The sequence below is a fragment of the Muntiacus reevesi genome, chromosome 1 (genome assembly GCF_963930625.1).
Source record: "Muntiacus reevesi chromosome 1, mMunRee1.1, whole genome shotgun sequence".
Taxonomy (NCBI): Eukaryota; Metazoa; Chordata; class Mammalia; order Artiodactyla; family Cervidae; genus Muntiacus; species Muntiacus reevesi.
Window position 1 is genome coordinate 165,010,106 of NC_089249.1, and position 18,374 is coordinate 165,028,479.

Sequence of the window (18,374 nt, forward strand, 5' to 3'; positions counted from 1 at the left end):
GAAACTCTCTCTGGCTCCTGTAACCCCCACCCTTGGCTCTCCTCCACCTCCCGGCTGTTTCTTCTCAGCCTCCTCTGGCAGCTCCTTTTCTACTCAACCTCTAAATCTTGGGGTTTCTCTAGACCAGTTTTCAGTGGGTGGAGGGTGGGGTGGGGTGCAGGATTTCTCGCCCAGGAGACATTTGGTATTATCTACAGACATTTTTATGACCTAGGCAGTTACTGCTGGTATGGAGCGAGTAGAAACCAGGGATTCTACTAAACATTCTAAAGTGTAAGCAACAGCCCCAGGCAATAAAGAATCTTCCAGCCCAAAATGTCAAGTGGGACTGAGGTCAAAAAACCCTGTCCTAGGGTGGCCCAATGGCTAAGACTCTGCACTCGCAACGCAGGGGGACCTGGGTTCAGTCCCTGGTCAGGGAACTAGATTCCCACATGCCATAACTAAGAGTTTGCATGCCTCTACCAAAGATCCTGTGTGCTGCATGAAGACAAGATCCTGAGTGCCACAGCTGAGACCCACTGCAGCCAAAAGAATAACTATTTTTTAAAAAGAAAGAAAAGTTGTACTAGATTAGCACTGTCCGATGGAAATAGAACAGGGAGCAGCACATACAATTAAAATTTTTCCAGTAGCCACATTAAAAAAAAAAAAACTAAAAAGACAAGGTAATTTTTAATGTTTTATTTAATCCAATATGTTTAAAAGATTATAAAATCTCAACATGTTATTGCTGCAAACCTTCCCTTTTGGTTGAGGTTTCCATTCCACTAGTGGGTGCCCATGGAAGCTATGTGAGTGCCGAGGACATCTGGAAGAAGAGAGTCCACAGGTGTGGCTGGTGTGACCACTAGGGCCTCCGAGGAAGCCCAGGCTGTGGGTTCTGACTGGGCATGCCAGCTGGGTATCTGTGTGTCTGCATGTTTGGTCTGTGTATTTGTGCTTAGCTGCTCCGTCACGTGCAACTTTGTAACCGTCTGGACTGCAGCCCACCAGGCTACTCTGGTCATGGGATTTTTCAGGCAAGAATACTGGAGTGGGTTGCCATTTCCTCCTCCAGGGGATCTTCCTGACCCAGGGATCCAATCCACGTCTCCTGTGTCTCCTGCATTGGGGGTGGATTCTTTACCCGCTGGGCCATCAGGGAAGCCCGTGTCTGTGTACCTGGCCACGAGATCATGTCTGTGGTCACGTGTGCAAGGGGCCATGGGATTGTTTCGTTCCCCCACCATAATCAAGTGCCCCCAAGCAGGTCTTGCTGTGGGAGTAAAAGTGCAGTTATTCTCAGATGACCAACCCCACTCTCCCAAGTGGGGCGGGGGTGGGAGTGGCTTTCTCTGTGTCCCGGTGGGTGAGTCAAAGGGAAGGACTTCGCTGGTGTCTGACCTACCACATGGAGATGGCCTTCATGTCTCCTCCTCCTCCCTGCTCATGAAGTCCACCTTCCAGGATGCCCCGTTCTGTCTCCTTCTGACCCTTGAGGGGTCAATCCTCTGATCCATGAGGATGGCAGATGAATCTCTGAGACTCTTCCTTGAGTCTCCCTTCGGAGGGGCAGAGCAGTAGGAGCTCCTGCCGAGTTTGGTCTGTTGTAGGGGAGTCCCAGGAAGCGAGGCTGGAGACTGCCACCCACTCCCTTTTGAGGCATTGCTTCAGGAATGGGCCTTCTCGGAGACTTTTTGGCCTCCCAAGACAGCTCAGCCTCGGGTGAACTGATTCCCAGGGACACCCAGCGCCCCCACCACCAAGACAGGTCCTCGGGCACTTGGCCAGAGCCGGTCCTGCTCAGGTGGTGCAGCCACAACTACGGCCATGCTTTTGGGGATGACAGCCGCCACCCCACCCCACATTACACTTGTTCTTGACCCTTTCGGGAGAAGCTGCTGGAGGATTCCGGTCGAGGATCAGGCCACCGCCACCCCCACCATCCTCCCCAAACCGGATGTGTCTGCCGCTCCCAGGACCCCAGCACGACTAGACCTCAGCAGTCTGGGGCATCGCGGAGTCAGCAGCGCCCCAGGGCGAACCAGGGCCAGACTGGGACCCCCTGGACTCCCCGGGGGCCTCCAAGGGCACCTGCCCAAGGCCACCCAGCTCGCTGCGGCCGGCCGAGGCGGCGGAGAGGAGCCGGACCTCCCAGCCGTCGGCGGGGGCGGCGACCGCCCGGGGCCTTCCCACGGCTCGGCCAGCGCGTCACGGCGGGGGCGAGGGGGCGCCCGGGGCTGCGGCGCAGGAAAGGGCCCTGGGAAAGGGCGGCGGCGGCGCCCCCGGGGCGGGGCCGGGGCGGGGCCCGACTTCCCGGCTCGCCGCCGCGCCTCCCGGCGGAGACCCGCGCAGCCCGCGTTCATGATGAAGCGGCCCCGGGAGCCGAGCGGCTCCGAGAGCGAGTCCGACGGACCCATCGACGTGGGCCGCGAAGGCGAGCTGAGGTAAGGCGGGCTGGGGGTGCAGAGCGCGCGGGGGCGAGCCGGCTGGGAAGCCGCCCGACGGACTGCCGAGCGCTGGGCGAATCCTGGAGCGACGCAGGTGTGGCGCCACTGTTAGGCGCGCGAGTACCCGAGATCCCGAGCTCTCTCCGCGCGCGGTTCGGGGCTGGGGATGCTTCATGGAGGGAGAGTTCAGCTCCGGGTCTGAGGTCGGGTCGGCAAAGTCTTTCCAAGTGCCTGGGTGAGGCTACTGGCAGGGACTTTCCCTGAAGATCTTAGAAACTCTCCCGGGCTGTTGTCATCACACCCCCTGGTCCAGAATGCAGTGGCTATGAAGAGTAACCACACCTTCTTAATTCTACTCTAGCTTGGGTGCACCTTTCATATACTACACACACAGAGAAAAATTTCCAGGGGAAGAAAATCCCTCTTGAGCAAACTGGACTTTGCAATTAAGGTTTTAATATTGAGGACAACAATCGGTGACTTGCCTATGGTCAATGCAAGGGCCTTGACTCCATTCGATTCCAGTGTCCTTTCTACCACGTCAGCCTCTTGCCAATGTCTTTCAACTCTACCAAGAGTTGAACTCAACTCTACATTTTCAGACCTGGTGTCAAACCTATAGATCAAACTAGACTTGTAAAAGCTCTGCTACATCCCAGTTCTGTGAACAAGCTAAGTTTCAGTTTCTTCATCTGTAAAATGGGTATAAATAATAGAACTGATCTCATAGGATTATTAGGAAAATCAAATGAGATAACCTATGTCAAAGGCTTCACACAGAGCCCAGCATGGAGCAAATGCTTAATTAGTATCAGGCACTCAATATGTGATACCCAGAACTTGAAAGAGCAGCGGGGACTGACTGGGAGCCTGCAGGCCTGAGTCCTAGCCTCAAATCTGCCACCAACGCACCGTTTGACCTTGGGCCATTGCTTTCTCTTTGAGAGCCTGTTTCCTCGTCAGGAAATAAAGGAGAACAAGGAGTAGAGAAGGGAGGCCTATCTGGTCCCTCCTGGTTCATCTAAACCTGAATCTCTAGACTAGATTTGCAAAGGGGATTCCGTTCATTCTTAGGGATGTTTCTGAGAGTATGTCATAATCTCAGTGATCTCCAGTTTTCTGAGACCAGGGGATCCTTTTCAATCACAAGTCCAATAAAGGGCTACCACCTTCCAATTATTTCTGGCTTATAATAGGAGGTAATTTCCTGTTCATGAGGTTTTGGGGTATATAATACAATTCCCTATGCAACTTACTAGCCTTTAAAAATTATTTAGCAGAAACTGCTATTTAAAGAATCAGTTGTCTGAGTCTGTGCCTGCTGGGAGCAGGGGAAGGGACCAATGCCATGTGTGGGGGGTGGGGGGAGGGGTCTGAAGCTCAGTGTCATTGGGTCTTCATGAATCAGAGGCGTGAAATTGGTGTCAGAGAGCTAGGCCAATGGGAGCTGGCTTCTGTCCTCCCAAGAATTTGCAGCCTGGTCGGTGACCTGCCAGGTCACACAAAGTCCATGGGCAGGATGGAAGATGGAAGGAGAGACAGACTGTGGGCTGTGAGGGCACCTGAACAGGGAGAGGTCACTCACAACCAAACGTGCAAGGAGGGCTTCCTGAAGGCAGTGGCGTTTGGACTATGGCATAAAGGATGGGTACGTAGTTTTTTTTCCTATACAACATTTTGTCCTTTCAACCAGAGCCCATTTTTTGAGACTGTCTAGATTCTCTGGCGAGCAGACCCCCTCAGAGGAGAGAAAGCAGTTGGACATCTGGCAGAGGCGGACTTATAGACCCCTCTTTGTAGCACTCACCAAAAGGCCCTCCCCCCAGCAGACATCAATGCTTCAATTCAGGGAGCGGTGAACGATGCCTGCTGTGGCCCAGACCCTGGGCTGGGCGTGGGGGGCCCAGATGTATCCTGCTCAGCTTCTGCCCTCAGGGAACTCTCAGAGAAGAAGAGCTCCATGGACAAAGAAAGCCAGATAAACAGTGGCAAGGGCCACGGGATTGAAGCAGCCAGCCTCTCCCCAGGGTCAGAGGCAGGGCTCAAACCCCTCCCCACTCAGAGTAGAAAGCAGGGTGCGTTCCACTGTCACAGTGGGTGTCCATCTGGTGGCCGTGTCCTGCCCCACATGTGAGAATCACCCTCAGCTCCTATCTGAACCCAGCCCCTGACACCCGTGAGTCCAAACTGAGAATATGCCTCTCCCCTCCCCCTCTGCAAAAATTTAATGAGCGCCTGCCACACGTCAGGCACTGGTTCAGGGTCTGTGGGTTGTTTCTACATGATTTGAGGCACATGATGGCCTTTAAAGTCAGACAGACTTGTATGTGACTCTCACCACCATTAACTTAGGCAAGTGACTACCCCTTTCTGAATCCCAGTTTTCTCCCTTACAATATGGGGATGCTAATATCTTACCTCACAGGATGAGGCTTTGATAGGGTAATGGACTTAAGGCATACAACTTCTTGCTTTGACACAAGGCAACTTCCAGATAAAACTGCTCTCAAGGGCAGATGGTCCAATGGTTAAGAATCCCCCTTGCAATGCACAAGACACGAGTTAGATCCATGGGCAGGGACCTGAGATCCCTAAGATCCCTAAGATTCACATGCAGTGGAGCCACTAAGCCCATGGGCCACAACTACTGAGCCCACATGCCACAACTGGAGAGTCAGTGCACCTCAAGGAAAGATCCCCTGTGAGTCGTGAAGAGCCAGCGCAGCCTAATTAATTAAGTTTTTAAAAACTGCTAAGGGGTCACTGTTCAGTTGAAGGGCGCCATGTTCATGAAGCAGCATGGTCTAATGAAAAGCCTGGATGTCTGTAGACTGGACTTAGTGTCTCTCTCCCTCCAGCTATCAAATGATTATTTTTCCTTAGCGTGAAATGGCCCCAATACTTAATTCACAGAGCTATTGTATGATAAATGAAACAAACAAACGTGGAAATGCTGTCTAGAACAGGAAGTACTGGCTATGACATATACACGGTGGGATGATGACTACGTGGGGAGCACTGGATGAAAAACCAGTAGACTTGGCTTCAGCTCTGGAATTTCGTTTAATTTGCTGTGTGTCCTGGAGCAGATACCTTCCCCTCTCTGAGTTTCCACATTTTATAAGTGGGCTGAATGCTCTCTGAAAATCTTTCACTGAAGACATTGTGAGTCTGCCTATGGTTGATGGAAAATGAACGGGGTCACCTGCAAAGGCTCCTCAGGGTATTTCCCTAAGAGGAACTGAGGCTGACCCCTGAGGGTGGTCATGACTGGTGGCCAGACCACCTGGAAAGCTGCCTCTCCCTCAAGAGACTACCCCAGAATTCTGGCTAGGGATCTGTTGATGCCCATGGAGCCGATCTTGGGACTCAATGTATTTTCTCTGGGCCCCTGAAAATCTGCCTTATTTCTAGGCTCTCAGTCAAGAAGCTCTCACACCCTCTCCCAGTGTCAGGGCCAGATCACAGCCTGGAAAAGAACTCGCTCTGGCCGGGCTCTTGGGAGCTGTTCGGCTAAGGGGACTGGAGAGCTATTCAGACAGACAGGAAGTAGGAATTAGGAGGGAAAACAATGCTGAGTTTGGAGCCAGAAGACATGGATTCCCATGCGGGTTTTGCTCCTCAGCAGCTGCATGGGCTGGGCAAGCTGCCGTAGCTCCCCATGCTCAGCATCCTCATCTGTGAAGTGGGGCTGTCCCTCAAAGGAGAGAAGTATTAACACCTGTAGAGATGCCTGGAAAGCTGTGATGTGAGACATGCCTGTGGGATACAAGAGTGGAGGGACAGGGATGCAGAGAACCAGGAGGGTGGGAAAGGGATGGCTGAGCTCCCCTGAAAGGGGGGTGTCAGCCTCCAACAGATGGTCCCTGAGGAGGGATCAGGCTGAGAGGCAGTGACGCGCACAGTGCTAACCCAATACCCCTGGAGACACCTCACCCACCCTGGAGGGACAAAGGCCATGTTTCTTAGTAGACCTTGGCTCTTGCGACTTGTTCAGAGTGAAGCTTTGTAAACAAGCCGCCCTACAGATCTCAGGATCTGGCCCCCTGAGCCCTCGACCTAGTTTGCTGTGCCATCCCTCCCAGGAGTTTTCACCGGCCTTACGTTCTTGTCCAGATGTTTGGATGGAAATAGCCTTTTCCAGATGTAGTTGGACAAAGCTAGGGCCATAGCAGTAAGGTTTGGCAAATGTTGATCTGGTTTTCCCTGCAACCTTCTCTCTTTGAGCAGTGATGAAAATGATCCAACCTCTAATGCCAAGAGGATTGTCAAGTGGGCTGCAACCCTCCGGGCAAGCCACATATGCCATTTCATGAAGGTCTAAGACGTCAATTTTATGGTGTCACCTCTGTGTCCTTCAGTGATGCCAAAGGCGAGGGCAGGAGGCAGAGCTCAACCATGGGCTCTGTCATGTTCCAGGATTTACTGAGTACCGGGTACAACTATGAATGAGACAGACATGGTTCATGGCCTCATGGAACTTATGGACTTCATGGAGAGATAGACAATCAAATATCAGGTGGGAGGGGTGATGTCAGAAAAGACTGCCCCAGTTAGTTGACATTTGAGTTGAGATCTGAAAGGTGGTAGAAATTCCTAGGCAAAGGAGCTGGGGTTGGGTGAGGAGAGAGGGTGGACCAGGGAAACAGTATGTGACACCACAAGAAAGGATTAGTGCATTCACAAGCTGGAGCCTACAGAGCAAAAAGAGTTGCGTCTAGGAGGTGACAGGGGCCAGCTGGGCTACCTGACAGATGGTGGCCTTGAACTTTGGGAAGTCCCTGAGGAGTTTAAGAGAGTGACATGATCTGATTTTTTTTTTAAGATTAAAAAAAAATTATTTATTTTTCCCTGTGCTTTGCCTTCGAAGCTGCACATGGGCTCTCTCTAGTTGCAGTGAGCGGGGGAGGGGGGCCACTCTCCGGTTGCAGGACTCGGGTTTCTTATTGTGGTGGCTTCTCTTGTTACTGACTTCCCAGGTGGCCCAGTGGTAAAGAATCTGCCTGCCAATGCAGGAGATGTAAGAGATGTGGGTTCGATCCCTGTGTCAGGAAGATCCCCTGGAATAGGAAACAGCAACCCATCCCAGTGTTCTTGCCTGGAAAATTCCAGGGACAGGGAAGCCTGGTGGACTACAGTCCATAGGGTCGGAAAGAGTCGGACACGACTGAGCCCAGCACAACCACAATAACCCCTGTTGTTACAGAGCATGGGCTCTAGTGCTCAAGCTCAGTAGTTGTGGTACACAGGAATCTTCTCCGAGCAGGGATCGAACCCGTGTCCCCTTCATTGGCAGGTGGATTCTTAACCACTGGATCACCAGGGAAATACTAAAGACTTTTTTTTTTTTAAACTTCTTTATTGAATTTGTTACAATATTGTTTCTGGGTTTTTTTGTTGTTAATCTATTTGGAGGATAAATGCTTTACAATTTTGTGTTGGCTTCTGCTATAAACAGCACTGATCGGCTGTTATGTATACCTATTGCCCCTCCCTCTTGAACCCATCCCCACCCCACCCCTACCTCATCCTACCCCTCTAGGTGGTCACAGGTTGAGTTCACTGTGGTATACAGCAACTTCCCATTGGGTATCTATTTTACATACAGTAATGTATATGTAATTCCTTCTGTTTTATATTTTGTGTTTTTGGCCACGAGTCATGTGGGATCTTAGCGTCCCCGACCAGGGATCACACCTGCACCCCCTACATAAGAAAGCAAAGTCTTAACCACTGGACCACCAAGCAGGTCCCAGCATTTAGATGATCACTCTGCCTGCTTGTAGGGGGTAGTAGGTATTACCATAAACTCCTGCAGACTAGAAAGGTGATGGAGGCTTGGTCCTAAGATTGGCAATGGAGATAAGCGGGACAGGTGTGAAATATATTTTGGACATGAATGGGCAGGTTTTCATGGGATAGGTGAGGACAGAGAAGGAATCAAAGATGGTGGTTGAGTGCCCACCTTGCAGAAATGGGAGATGTGTGCCTTTGGTGAGATGAGAACCCGCATGGGGGTGCGGGGGGGGAGGGGCGGTGTGCGGGGAGGTTTTAGGTGGAGAGGAGCTCTTGGGTTCCTGTTCAGATGTGTGTCTGAAATAGCAGGGGAGTCTCCTTGTCTGCAGTTATTTGTGGCTGTGATATCCTCAATGGGAGCTGGGGTCTGGGGCCTGGCCGAGGGCATTCAGTCCAGTCCTGGGTCTGAGTGGGGCCGCTGGCATGTTGGCCAAATGAATGACCCTAAGTGCAGCCCAGCAAATCCCCTTCACTCCAGGAGAGCCTCTGAAGCAGGAGACCCTTAAGACGGCAAGCAGTTGGGCTGAGAATATCAGTCAGACGGGCAGGAATAGCCCCAGAGGGCTTGAGCCCTCGCACTCCTAGGGTGCGAGCGGACATCCATCCTTCAGTCAGCCCAGGCGGCCGGCGGGCTGGAGGCCCAAAGCGATGCGAGGCTAGGGCTTTTGGGGGAGGCCGGGGCCGCGTCCCCAGAGTCCGAGACGGGCCTGTGACCCAGATGCTGCCTCCCCCTCGGCCTGGCCGCGCAGCGTGGGAGGAGGCGGCAGCTGCAGGCCGGGCGGAGGGCGGGCGGCCGGCGCGCCCGGCCCGTGGGAAGCGGCGGCATCTGTTCTTTCCACGCTCGTTCCCAGCGGCTCCCTCTGAAACCCAACCCGCCGGCCCGGCCCCGCCGCCGCCGCCGCCGCCGCCCGTGCCCTCGCCCGCCCCGCCCGGGGGATCGGGTTGCAGGAGCCGGTTGGCCGGGGTGCGGTTCTCCCGAGGGCGAGGGGCAGGGGCCGAGGCCCAGCGGGTCAGGTCAAGCCCCCCATCCCATGGCCCCAGCCGCCAGCCACTCGGGCAGGAAGCTCGGTGCAGGGGAGGAGTTGGCCGAAGGAGAAAAGAGCCCCCGGGGAGAAGGGGAGAGAAAGCGTCCCCACCCACGCCTGCCCTGTGCCTCCTCCCCCCGGGCCTGGGAGACCTCGGCCGCTGGGATGGGGCTGTGCCCGCCCACAGCCGGCTCCGAGAGGTCAGCCCAGGCCAGGGAGATGGTCCTCTAAAAAATCGGCCTTTCTCTTCCTCTCCAGCCAGATGGCCCGGCCGCTGTCCACCCCCAGCCCTTCACAAATGCAAGCCAGGAAGAAACGCAGAGGGGTGAGTGTCTTTCTCAGCAGAGTTGCGGAACAGAGGTTTGTCCTGAGTTCCCAGGGGCCTGGCCCAGAGAACCCTGTTCAGAAACACCACGAGGGACGCGATGCTGTCAGGGTTCAAGTGCCAGTTCTGCCAGTAGGAGCCGAGTGACCTTGAGCAAGGCGCTTAACCTCTCTGTGCCTCATTTTCTCATGTGTAACTGAAATCATGATGGTACCTTCCTCAAAGGGCTGTTTTGAAGTGAATTAATTAATGTGCTCAGAACAAAAGGTGACACGCAAACTAGCCATTATTATTTATCCCAGTCTTCCCCACTTCTCTCTGAGCCCAGAACTTTCACTCCCTCCCAATGTGCTGAGGGGTGAGTTAGGGGGACAGAAGAAGGATGTAGCTATGCTTCTGTCCTGGAAGTCCAGAGACCCAGAATCCAGCAGAGACCAGCCCCACCACTCACTAACCAAAAAACCTCCTCCATCCACCCTCATTCTCTTTGTCAGTAAAATGGGCGTCATTATTTCTATCCTGAGATAAGCATTCCGCTACCAGTATCATGAGCTGAGAATGAGCTCTTGTGAATGAAAGGCCTTCCCAGCTGGAGAGAGCCATGCCTAGCCAAACCAGCCCTTGACTTCATGACCCAGCAACTCAAGGGAGTCTCCCTGGCCCAGCCGAGGTCTCCAGGGTCTGCTCTGGGGCTGTGGTTGGTGTCTGTATTCTAATTGATTGATGCCCTGTTGTATCAATGGTTAAATGTGTTGAATACCATTCCTCAGATCAAGACAAGAGATCTGAGTTCTATTCCCAGCCTTGAACTTCCTTCTGTCTGACCTTAAGCAAATTGCTGCCCCTCTCTGAGCCTTGTTTTCCTCCTCCGTAATGTGAGAATGGATTTATCGCCCTTACAGGAATATTGTGAAGGAAGAGATGAGTCAGTGCCCATCAAAACATGTTGGAAACTGTGATGGAGTGCCTACTTGGTTTTTGTTTCTTTCCTCATTGCTTTTTAGATCATAGAGAAACGGCGCCGGGACCGTATCAACAGCAGCCTTTCTGAACTGCGGCGCTTGGTCCCCACTGCCTTTGAGAAGCAGGTATGTGACACTGCTGAATGTGCTTGAGGAAGTACAGTGTGGGTTGCAGATAGGATTCACTTCTCACGGCATCTCTTATTGGTTGGTGGTAGCTGCCTGAAGTGCCGTGAAGTGCCTGTCAATGGCCAGGAATAAGCAATGGAAATTCATATTGACTGAGGTGTCTTAGGGGCTGTGGCTTTATGTTCATCATCTAGTTGAATTGAATCCTCAGAACGATCCCAAAGGATTGAGACTATGATGCCCATTGCACCGGTGAGGAAATTGAAACACAGGTGAAGTAACTTACTCCATACTCCAGATCACACAACTAGTAAATAGCAGAGTGGAACTGGAACACAGACTATGTGATCCTAAAGTGCCCTATCCCTCAGCACTACTGACATTTCCAGAGCTATGTGAAAGCAGAACAGGCTGCTTGGGGAGTAAGACTGTCATTGAACATGCTGGGGTGGAGGGACTTCAGTGGAGAGTCAGACAGTTGAGTCAATCAGACAACCTCAAAGACTCTCACCGTATGCACCCCGGCACCACGGTCATAGGTCCTGTGACTTCCTTTCTGCTGGGGGGAGCAAGTCAGTCGTTCCACCGACCTTTATTAAAACGTTCACAAGCCCAGCCATGAACTAGACTTAGTACCTACCTTCAAGGGACTTTCATGGAGAGTCCAGCCCTTAGGTTTCACCTGGGAGACCAGGTGATGCTGGAGTCTCAGAAACATTCCCCAAGAGAGAATGAAGAAAGAGCAGGTGCTTTGGGGTAAGATGACGAGCCCTATCTTGGGTGTGTGTGTAGTGACTTTAAAGTTGGATTTCTGGTAAAGCTGGTCTAGGAGGCACGTGGGTATGCAGGAGTGATATTCTGGTGATGGTGCCTGAAGCCACGGAGGTAGAGGGGACCCTCTGAGGAGAGTGCACAGAACAAGAAAAGTGGGCCATCACCCACTGGGAATACCACCATTTTAAAGGTCAGTTAGAGCAAGAAGACGGGAGGAGGGCATTCAGGAACTGATGGGTAAAGCAGGCTAAAATGAGAACCGAAGAGAATCTTAGATTTGGAAGGCTTGGCCAAAACAGAAGCCCAGTTTCAGGCACTGGTGGAGCTGAAGGAAGAGGAGAAAATTGAGGCAGTGAGTGTTGATTACCCGGTGCAGGGGTGGTGAGTGACAGAGGTCAGCTAAAGACCATCACTCTTCTGTACACACAGGGCTCCTCCAAGTTGGAGAAAGCCGAGGTCCTGCAGATGACGGTAGATCACTTGAAAATGCTCCATGCCACTGGAGGCACAGGTACGGATACTACAGTCTCCCAGAGTCATTCCTACAGCCAACATTTGGGGGCTGGGCCCTGGGGATACAGTGGTGAGCAAAGCGGACACAGTCCCTGCCCTCGTGGAGCCCACAGTTCACAGAGGGGCTGAAGCAAAGCTTGTCTCTCTTCTTCCTTTGGCATCACCCTCTCTGCTTTCATTGTTTCCCTGTGTCCTGCCCTTTCTTCAGCTCTATTCCTGCCAACCTTGAACCTTGGAGGAACTCTTCTATAACAGACTACTGGTCCCTCCCTTCCGCCAGGGCCTCGTTAAGCATCAGCCCGAATGAGCTCACTCTCACTGCAGTCCAGTGGGAGATTTTTAGCTATGGCTGTTCACTGGTGTGCCGACCCACTGATCTAGGCTTCTGGACTCTTGTGATCTTGGTGCTGTTGGGGGGGAACATGTCACACTCACAGTTAAAGATCAGTTGTGGGATGGTAGTTAAGATGCAAATGTAATTCATTCTGTTATTTTGAGCTAGTCCACTACAAAAAAGTCATGAAACTGTGGTTTTTAAAAGACTTCTGGACAAATGGAAATTCTGAAGCTGCTCTGTGTGTTTTCATAATTTCACCATTGGGAAACTGTGAAAGCTCCACAGACCTTGTCTGTGAAGACTTAAGCCCTGAAACCTTAACTTGCTACCCATCAAGGAAATGGTTGCATTTTGAGTTAGCCAGCCTGGTGCCTCTCAAACCTTGGCGTGCAGCAGTGTCATGTGGGGGCAGGCAGAGTCGTGAATCACACTCCAGCGATCCCAAGGCAGTAGGTCTGGTTTGGAGTTTAAGAATCTGCCAGTTTAGCCAGCATGCCTGATGACCATGCTGCAAGTAGTCACTTGGAAAACTTCCACCAAAGAAATGCATGGCTGACAGTGGAAACAGTCTCTAATCAACCAAGGGAGGAGATAGTTCAAGCTACATTTATATTTATCCAATTTAAAGAAAAATAGTGACTAATATTTTGGCATCATTTTATAGTTTTCAAAATGCTTTCTCTAATGTTATCTCATTTGATTCTCATAAGAATCTCGAGGGTGGGTGGTGCTGTCCTCTCTGTTTTCTGGCTGAGGGCTGATGGAAAGACAGAGAATTGTGGCTTAGAGCACTGGCTTTGAATCTGAACACTGACTTTATTGCTTACTAGTTTTAGGACCTTAGATGATTGATTTAAGCCCTTTATTCCTCAGTTTCCTCACCTCTGAAATAGGAATATTGATAGGTTTTTATGAGGTTCAAATTAGCTAAGGCAAATTAAGTACTTAGGAAGAACCCAGCAAATGTTAGTGAAAAAAGAACAGTGAACAGAGAGAGGTGATTTGATTTGCTCAAAGTTGCACAACTAAGTAGACACCAGAGCCAGGTCTTGCCTCCAGGGAGGCCTGGCTCCAAACATCATCTCCTGCCAAGCTGTCCCTCTGTGGGGCCTCAGCCATGAACCAGGGAACTGATATTTGCTGCCATGATCATGAGGCCAGTCCTCACCGGGGCTGTTCCATCCTTGCCCAGAAGGTGACTGAGAGAGGGGCAGGAGTGGAGAGGCAGTGAGAATGTGAATACTCTTGTTGGCAGTCCCCCTGGTCACCCGAAATTGATTATCAGGCCTCCAAAACAGGGTGCTTGGCTTGAGGGCAGCAGCTGAGGTCCAGGGTGGGATCCTGCTTTCTAGACTGCACTTTGTGATGGGAAACAAACTCAAATACCTATGGGGGCCAAACCAGTCATATAAATGATAGTTCACTTTTCATTTGTTAGGTATTTCTGTGCACCATTTCATTTTGTCCTCCCTTCTGTATGTAGCAAGTACTGTTACATGCCCATTTCATAGCTCAGGAAATTGAGGCATGGAAAGATTAAGCATCTTGTCCATAGTTAGGGTGCTGGTTAAGTCCATGTTCAAGCAACTGGCCCGCAGAGACCTCATGCTTCAACGCTACTCTCCGCTCCCCTCTCCAAAGACTCTTCTGGCTCTGGTGGCTCTTAGCAGCAGCTCCCAGCATCCACCCCCACCCTCAGGGCTGTTCCATACCTCCATATGCACAGCCCTTTCACACCTGGCAAGCGTCTGCTTAAATGAAGTTATCTTGGCCACAGAGTTTCTTCTTTGCGTTAATCATGACTTATGATGAAAACAATATATTCTACAATGCTCTGGTTAGTGAATTTATTTGGCCCTCAGACCTCACCTCCTCAACCCCAGATGTGTGTACATATGTGCCTGTGCTCACTTGTATCCAACTCTTACAACCCCATGGATTGTAGTCCACCAGGCACATCTGTCCATGGAGGTTTCCAGGCAAGAATACTGGAGTGGGTTGCCATTTCCTCCTCCAGGGGATCTTCCTGACCCAGGGGTCAAACCCGTGTCTCCTGCATTGGCAGGCAGGTTCTTTACCACTCCCACTTTACAGATGGGGAGACTGGGTCTCAGAGAGGTGAGGTGACATGCCCAAGGTCACACAGGGCTGAGTGAGGAAAGCAGGTTCAGAACGCAGGACAGCCTGATCTCAGGCTCCGTGCTTGTCCCCTGCCCAGCATGCCCTCATCGTGCCTCACCTTGCAGGATTCTTTGATGCCCGAGCCCTGGCGGTTGACTTCCGGAGCATCGGTTTTCGGGAGTGCCTCACCGAGGTCATCAGGTACCTGGGGGTCCTGGAAGGACCCAGCAGCCGTGCAGACCCAGTGCGGATCCGCCTTCTCTCCCACCTCAACAGCTATGCAGCCGAGATGGAGCCTTCACCCACGCCTGCCGGCCCCCTGGCCTTCCCTGCCTGGCCCTGGTCCTTTTTCCACAGCTGTCCCGGGCTCTCTGCTCCGAGCAACCAGCTCGCCATCCTAGGAAGAGTGCCCGGCCCCATGCTTCCCAATGCCTCCTCTCTGGCTTACCCCATCCCGGCCCTCCGAGCAGCCCCCTTGCGCAGAGCTGCTGGCGCCATCCTGCCAGCCCGGAGGAATTTGCTGCCCAGTCGAGGGGCATCTTCTGCCCGGAGGGCCCGCCCCCTGGAGAGGCCAGCTGCGCCCCTGCCTGCAGCCCCTGGTGGCAGGGCCGCCAGGAGCAGCCACGTGGCACCCCTCCTTCGGTCTCCTTCCCCTGTCCCCCCTGGCGTGGTAGGGTCTCCTGCTTATGTGGCTGTTCCTGCCCCCAGACCTTCTTCCCCGGGGCCAGCTGGGAGGCCAGCGGGAGCTATGCTCTGCCGCTCCTGGGTCTCCGAGATCACTGAAGTCGGGGCTTTCTGAGCTGGCTTTGCTCCCAGGAAGGAGGAGAGTTCTTTTTCCAGGAGCTCTAAAAATGGCGTTGCCTTTTCTGCTCTGCTTCCTGGACTGGTTATGTATGAAGGTGTCTTCTTCACCCATCCAAGGAACCCTCCTCCTTTGGCTCATTTCCCCTCCTCACTGCTTGTCCTGGCTTCTCCTGGAGCTGTTCTGATCTCAGAGTATGGGTCTCATTTCTTCCCGGGACAGAGGAGTCCCACGAGAGTCCCCCAAGAGCTGTGCCCAGACCCCTTTCCTGCCTGAGAACAAATGGGGCAGTAGGCATTAATCTCAGGTCTGGGAACAACGCTTTAAAAGGCACAATGACCTATGGCGTGCTGCTTCCCTAGAGATCAGACCCCAGCCGGGCGCAGTGACTGCCTGGCTGCAGACTTCCCAGGCCCCTGGGCCGGGACATAGTGTCTGTTTCACTTCCTGAGATAGTAACCTCGCAGGGGCCACAAAGACGTCTCCTGGGAACCCTGTCTGCCCAGCCCCCCTATCTCCTCCCCCATCCCAGTGAACCCCAGAACAGACCTGCTGTCCACCACGGCCGAGACTGAGGACTGGGAGCCCAGCAGGGCCGGCGCCTACGCTCTTCCCAGCTGACACCCCCCCTCCAGGTGACCACAGTTCCCTGCACACAGCTGGGAGGTCTCTGGGCTCCGTGACTGGGTGTCCTCACCCCCAGGCCTTGGATGGTGCCCCCAGACAGGAGCCAGGCTTGTGCAGCAGAGAACCTGGCTCCCTGCCTCCCGCATGGTCACCGTCCTCCTGGCCTGTGGTCCCGTCGGATACACAGCACAGAAGCCGCGTTCCCACGTGACGGCGCCCAGAGAGGAATCCTCTTGGGATTCAGCACCAGACGTTTGTGCTGCCTGCTTTGCATCCGGCTCATGGAGCCCAGACGGCTGGGATCGCCAAGGGCTGTCAGGCTGGACAAAAATAGCTGTGAGGAGGGGCGAGAGGAAGGACAGTCAGAGGCGGCTTGGCCCTTCAAGGTCACGCAGTGGGTCGAGGGCCTGGGATCCTCTTCACCTGGGATTCCACGCGGCTGGCTTTGCTCAAAGGCCACTGCATTCCCGAGTTTCCGCCTGCCACTTTCCCTCTAATGGAACAAATGGCCCAGAGACCTTTCCCAGTGGGACAACAGAAACTGAACAAGATGGGGAGGATCAGAGCTGTCGCACCCACCTAGCACTGCCAGGTGGTCGTTAAAACGAAGAAACACTGCTGTGCCTGTTGACAAATACCTGCTTTCCCCGGCTGCCTCCGGGTGCCCCAACCACGTGGCTTTTCCCCAGGACCCCGTGCTGGTTAATGCCAGGCTGGCGCAAGGCCTCGGGGCCCTCCTCCTGGCAAGTCGTTGGTGCTCACTGCACAGTTATCAAATGCTTCTAATGTCACCCCTGGAAGAGTCTCCCACCCCTACCCTGTGATGGAACTACCCTCCCCAGAGGCTGAGTTTGGGGAGACTGCATGGGCTTAAAAAGAGTTTGCAAAAGCCCTGGGGAGAAAGGGCCCTTTCAGACAAGTGGGTAGGAGAGCAGAGATCATTTAAATGACCCAGAAAGCTCTTTTGAGAAGGCGAATTCCTCAAGGAGGGATAAAGAACTAAAGGCATTCTTTTACGCCTCAGTGTGAGGTGGTTGGATCAGATTCTGCTGTCTTCCACCTCTTTCTGCGTGGAGAGAGGCGTCATTTCAGGGAGCCGTCCCTGGCCTGGGGTTGCTGCTGAGGGACACAGGGAGGGAGGGCTGTCAGCAGGTTCCCGGGAGTTGGGAGGGGCCGCAGAGGGTGGTGGTGGAAGGCAAAGGCCAACGTCACCTTTCTTACAAGGGGCAGGCCCCTCCTCCCCCTCCCCCTCCTCCCCTCTTCCCTGGCACCCTCCTCCTCCCCGGCCACTGCAGGTGGCGGTTCACTGTGCCCCAGACATCAGGTCAGTGCTCCAGTCCTACAGTTTGACCACCTCCTAGCCCAGGAATCCAACATCTGATGGCAGGGCAGGACAGTGGGAAACACATTCTCACATTTCAAATACCCTGTTTCAAAAAAATCAGTTGACACCATTGAATGAGGTAGGAATGACCCAGAACCTTCAGCATCTTAGTTGCTCTGGGGTTCATTCTCCCTGAGAGATTGTGGGGGAAATGGTGACTGTGTGTATTAGTTTCCATGGCTGAGGGCACGTTTATCTTTGTTTATATTCCCAAACCTTTCTGGTGCCCCTGACTCCCACCCCATCGTTGGGGTTGTCACACATATTCAATAAAGTTTTTTTAGCTTTTCTGAAAACCTCTGCAAAGTTCTACTTCTTACATATGTCTGGAGTCCATCCACTTCTCTCTGAGCCCACAGCCCCAACCCTGGTATGGCCACAGCACCTCTCCCCAGATCTCTGCCCTCCAAAAGGTCACTCTGCCTCCTTCTTGCTTTGCCAGTCCGTTTTCAGCACAGCCAGAGAGAGCGCTAAACATGCAAACCATAGAATGTCAACCCTGGTTTCACATCCTTACTCCACTTCCCTATTATTCTAAGGATAAAAGGCAAGCTCTTCTTCTTGTTCCAAACTTAACTTTCAGCCTTTTTCTTACCAATCTCAAGCTTGTTGCCTGTGCTTCTCCCAGCCTGGCCTGCCTTCATTTCTTCCTTATTCCAGCCTCATTCCCATCTCTAGGACTTCACATCTGCTGTTCCCTTCGCCAAGGATGCTCTTTCTCTACTTTTGCAGGCTGAAAGCTCTTCATACCCTCAGGCCTTGGCTGAAATGTCACCTCCTCAGAGAGTCCTTCCCTGACTACTGGGCTTGACTCTATCTCAAAGTCCTCTATTCTTTTTTCTCATATGGAATTTACCGTTGCACATCCATTTGTGTGTTTACTTGCTGGTGAACTGTCTCCCCCACCGGGGCATAAGCTCCAGAGGCCAGGGACCATGCCTGGTGTGCACTCCACCCTGTATCTAGTTCCCGGTGCTGGGCTCAAAGTCAGGGTTCAATCAATATTTGTTGAAAAAATGAGCTGGGGGAAGTGAAGAATCTCCTAGACTTGTGTTACTGGATGATTCGGGCTCCTCTGGGGTGAACCCCGTGCTGGTCAACTTCAGGGGGTGGCTGGAGAGCACATTGAGAGCCACAGCCAGGGGAC

General features: G+C 52.9%; 1 protein-coding gene across 2 annotated transcripts; it reads left to right on the forward strand.

The window, feature by feature from the left end:
- The first annotated feature begins 2,336 nt into the window (after positions 1-2,336).
- On the forward strand, positions 2,337-17,483 carry HEYL (hes related family bHLH transcription factor with YRPW motif like). 2 transcript variants are annotated; one of them, XM_065915837.1, is made up of 5 exons: positions 2,337-2,429; positions 9,512-9,578; positions 10,583-10,666; positions 11,873-11,954; positions 14,540-17,483. In XM_065915837.1, the coding sequence occupies exons 1-5, from the start codon at positions 2,347-2,349 to the stop codon at positions 15,211-15,213; spliced, it is 990 nt and encodes a 329-aa protein (XP_065771909.1). In that variant the 5' UTR covers positions 2,337-2,346; the 3' UTR covers positions 15,214-17,483. The 2 variants fall into 2 exon arrangements, with proteins under 2 accessions (XP_065771909.1, XP_065771917.1); XM_065915845.1 differs by having other exon boundaries at positions 2,343-2,429; positions 9,516-9,578.
- The last annotated feature ends 891 nt before the right edge of the window (positions 17,484-18,374 follow it).

What these genes read in the sequence shown, in the direction of transcription:
- HEYL (XM_065915837.1), top strand. Translation starts at nt 2,347, where the DNA reads ATGATGAAGCGGCCCCGGGAGCCGAGCGGCTCCGAGAGCGAGTCCGAC. An exon ending in GGCCGCGAAGGCGAGCTGAG is followed by an intron (nt 2,430 to 9,511) that starts GTAAGGCGGGCT and finishes CTTCCTCTCCAG; the next exon opens with CCAGATGGCCCGGCCGCTGT. An exon ending in CCATGCCACTGGAGGCACAG is followed by an intron (nt 11,955 to 14,539) that starts GTACGGATACTA and finishes CTCACCTTGCAG; the next exon opens with GATTCTTTGATGCCCGAGCC.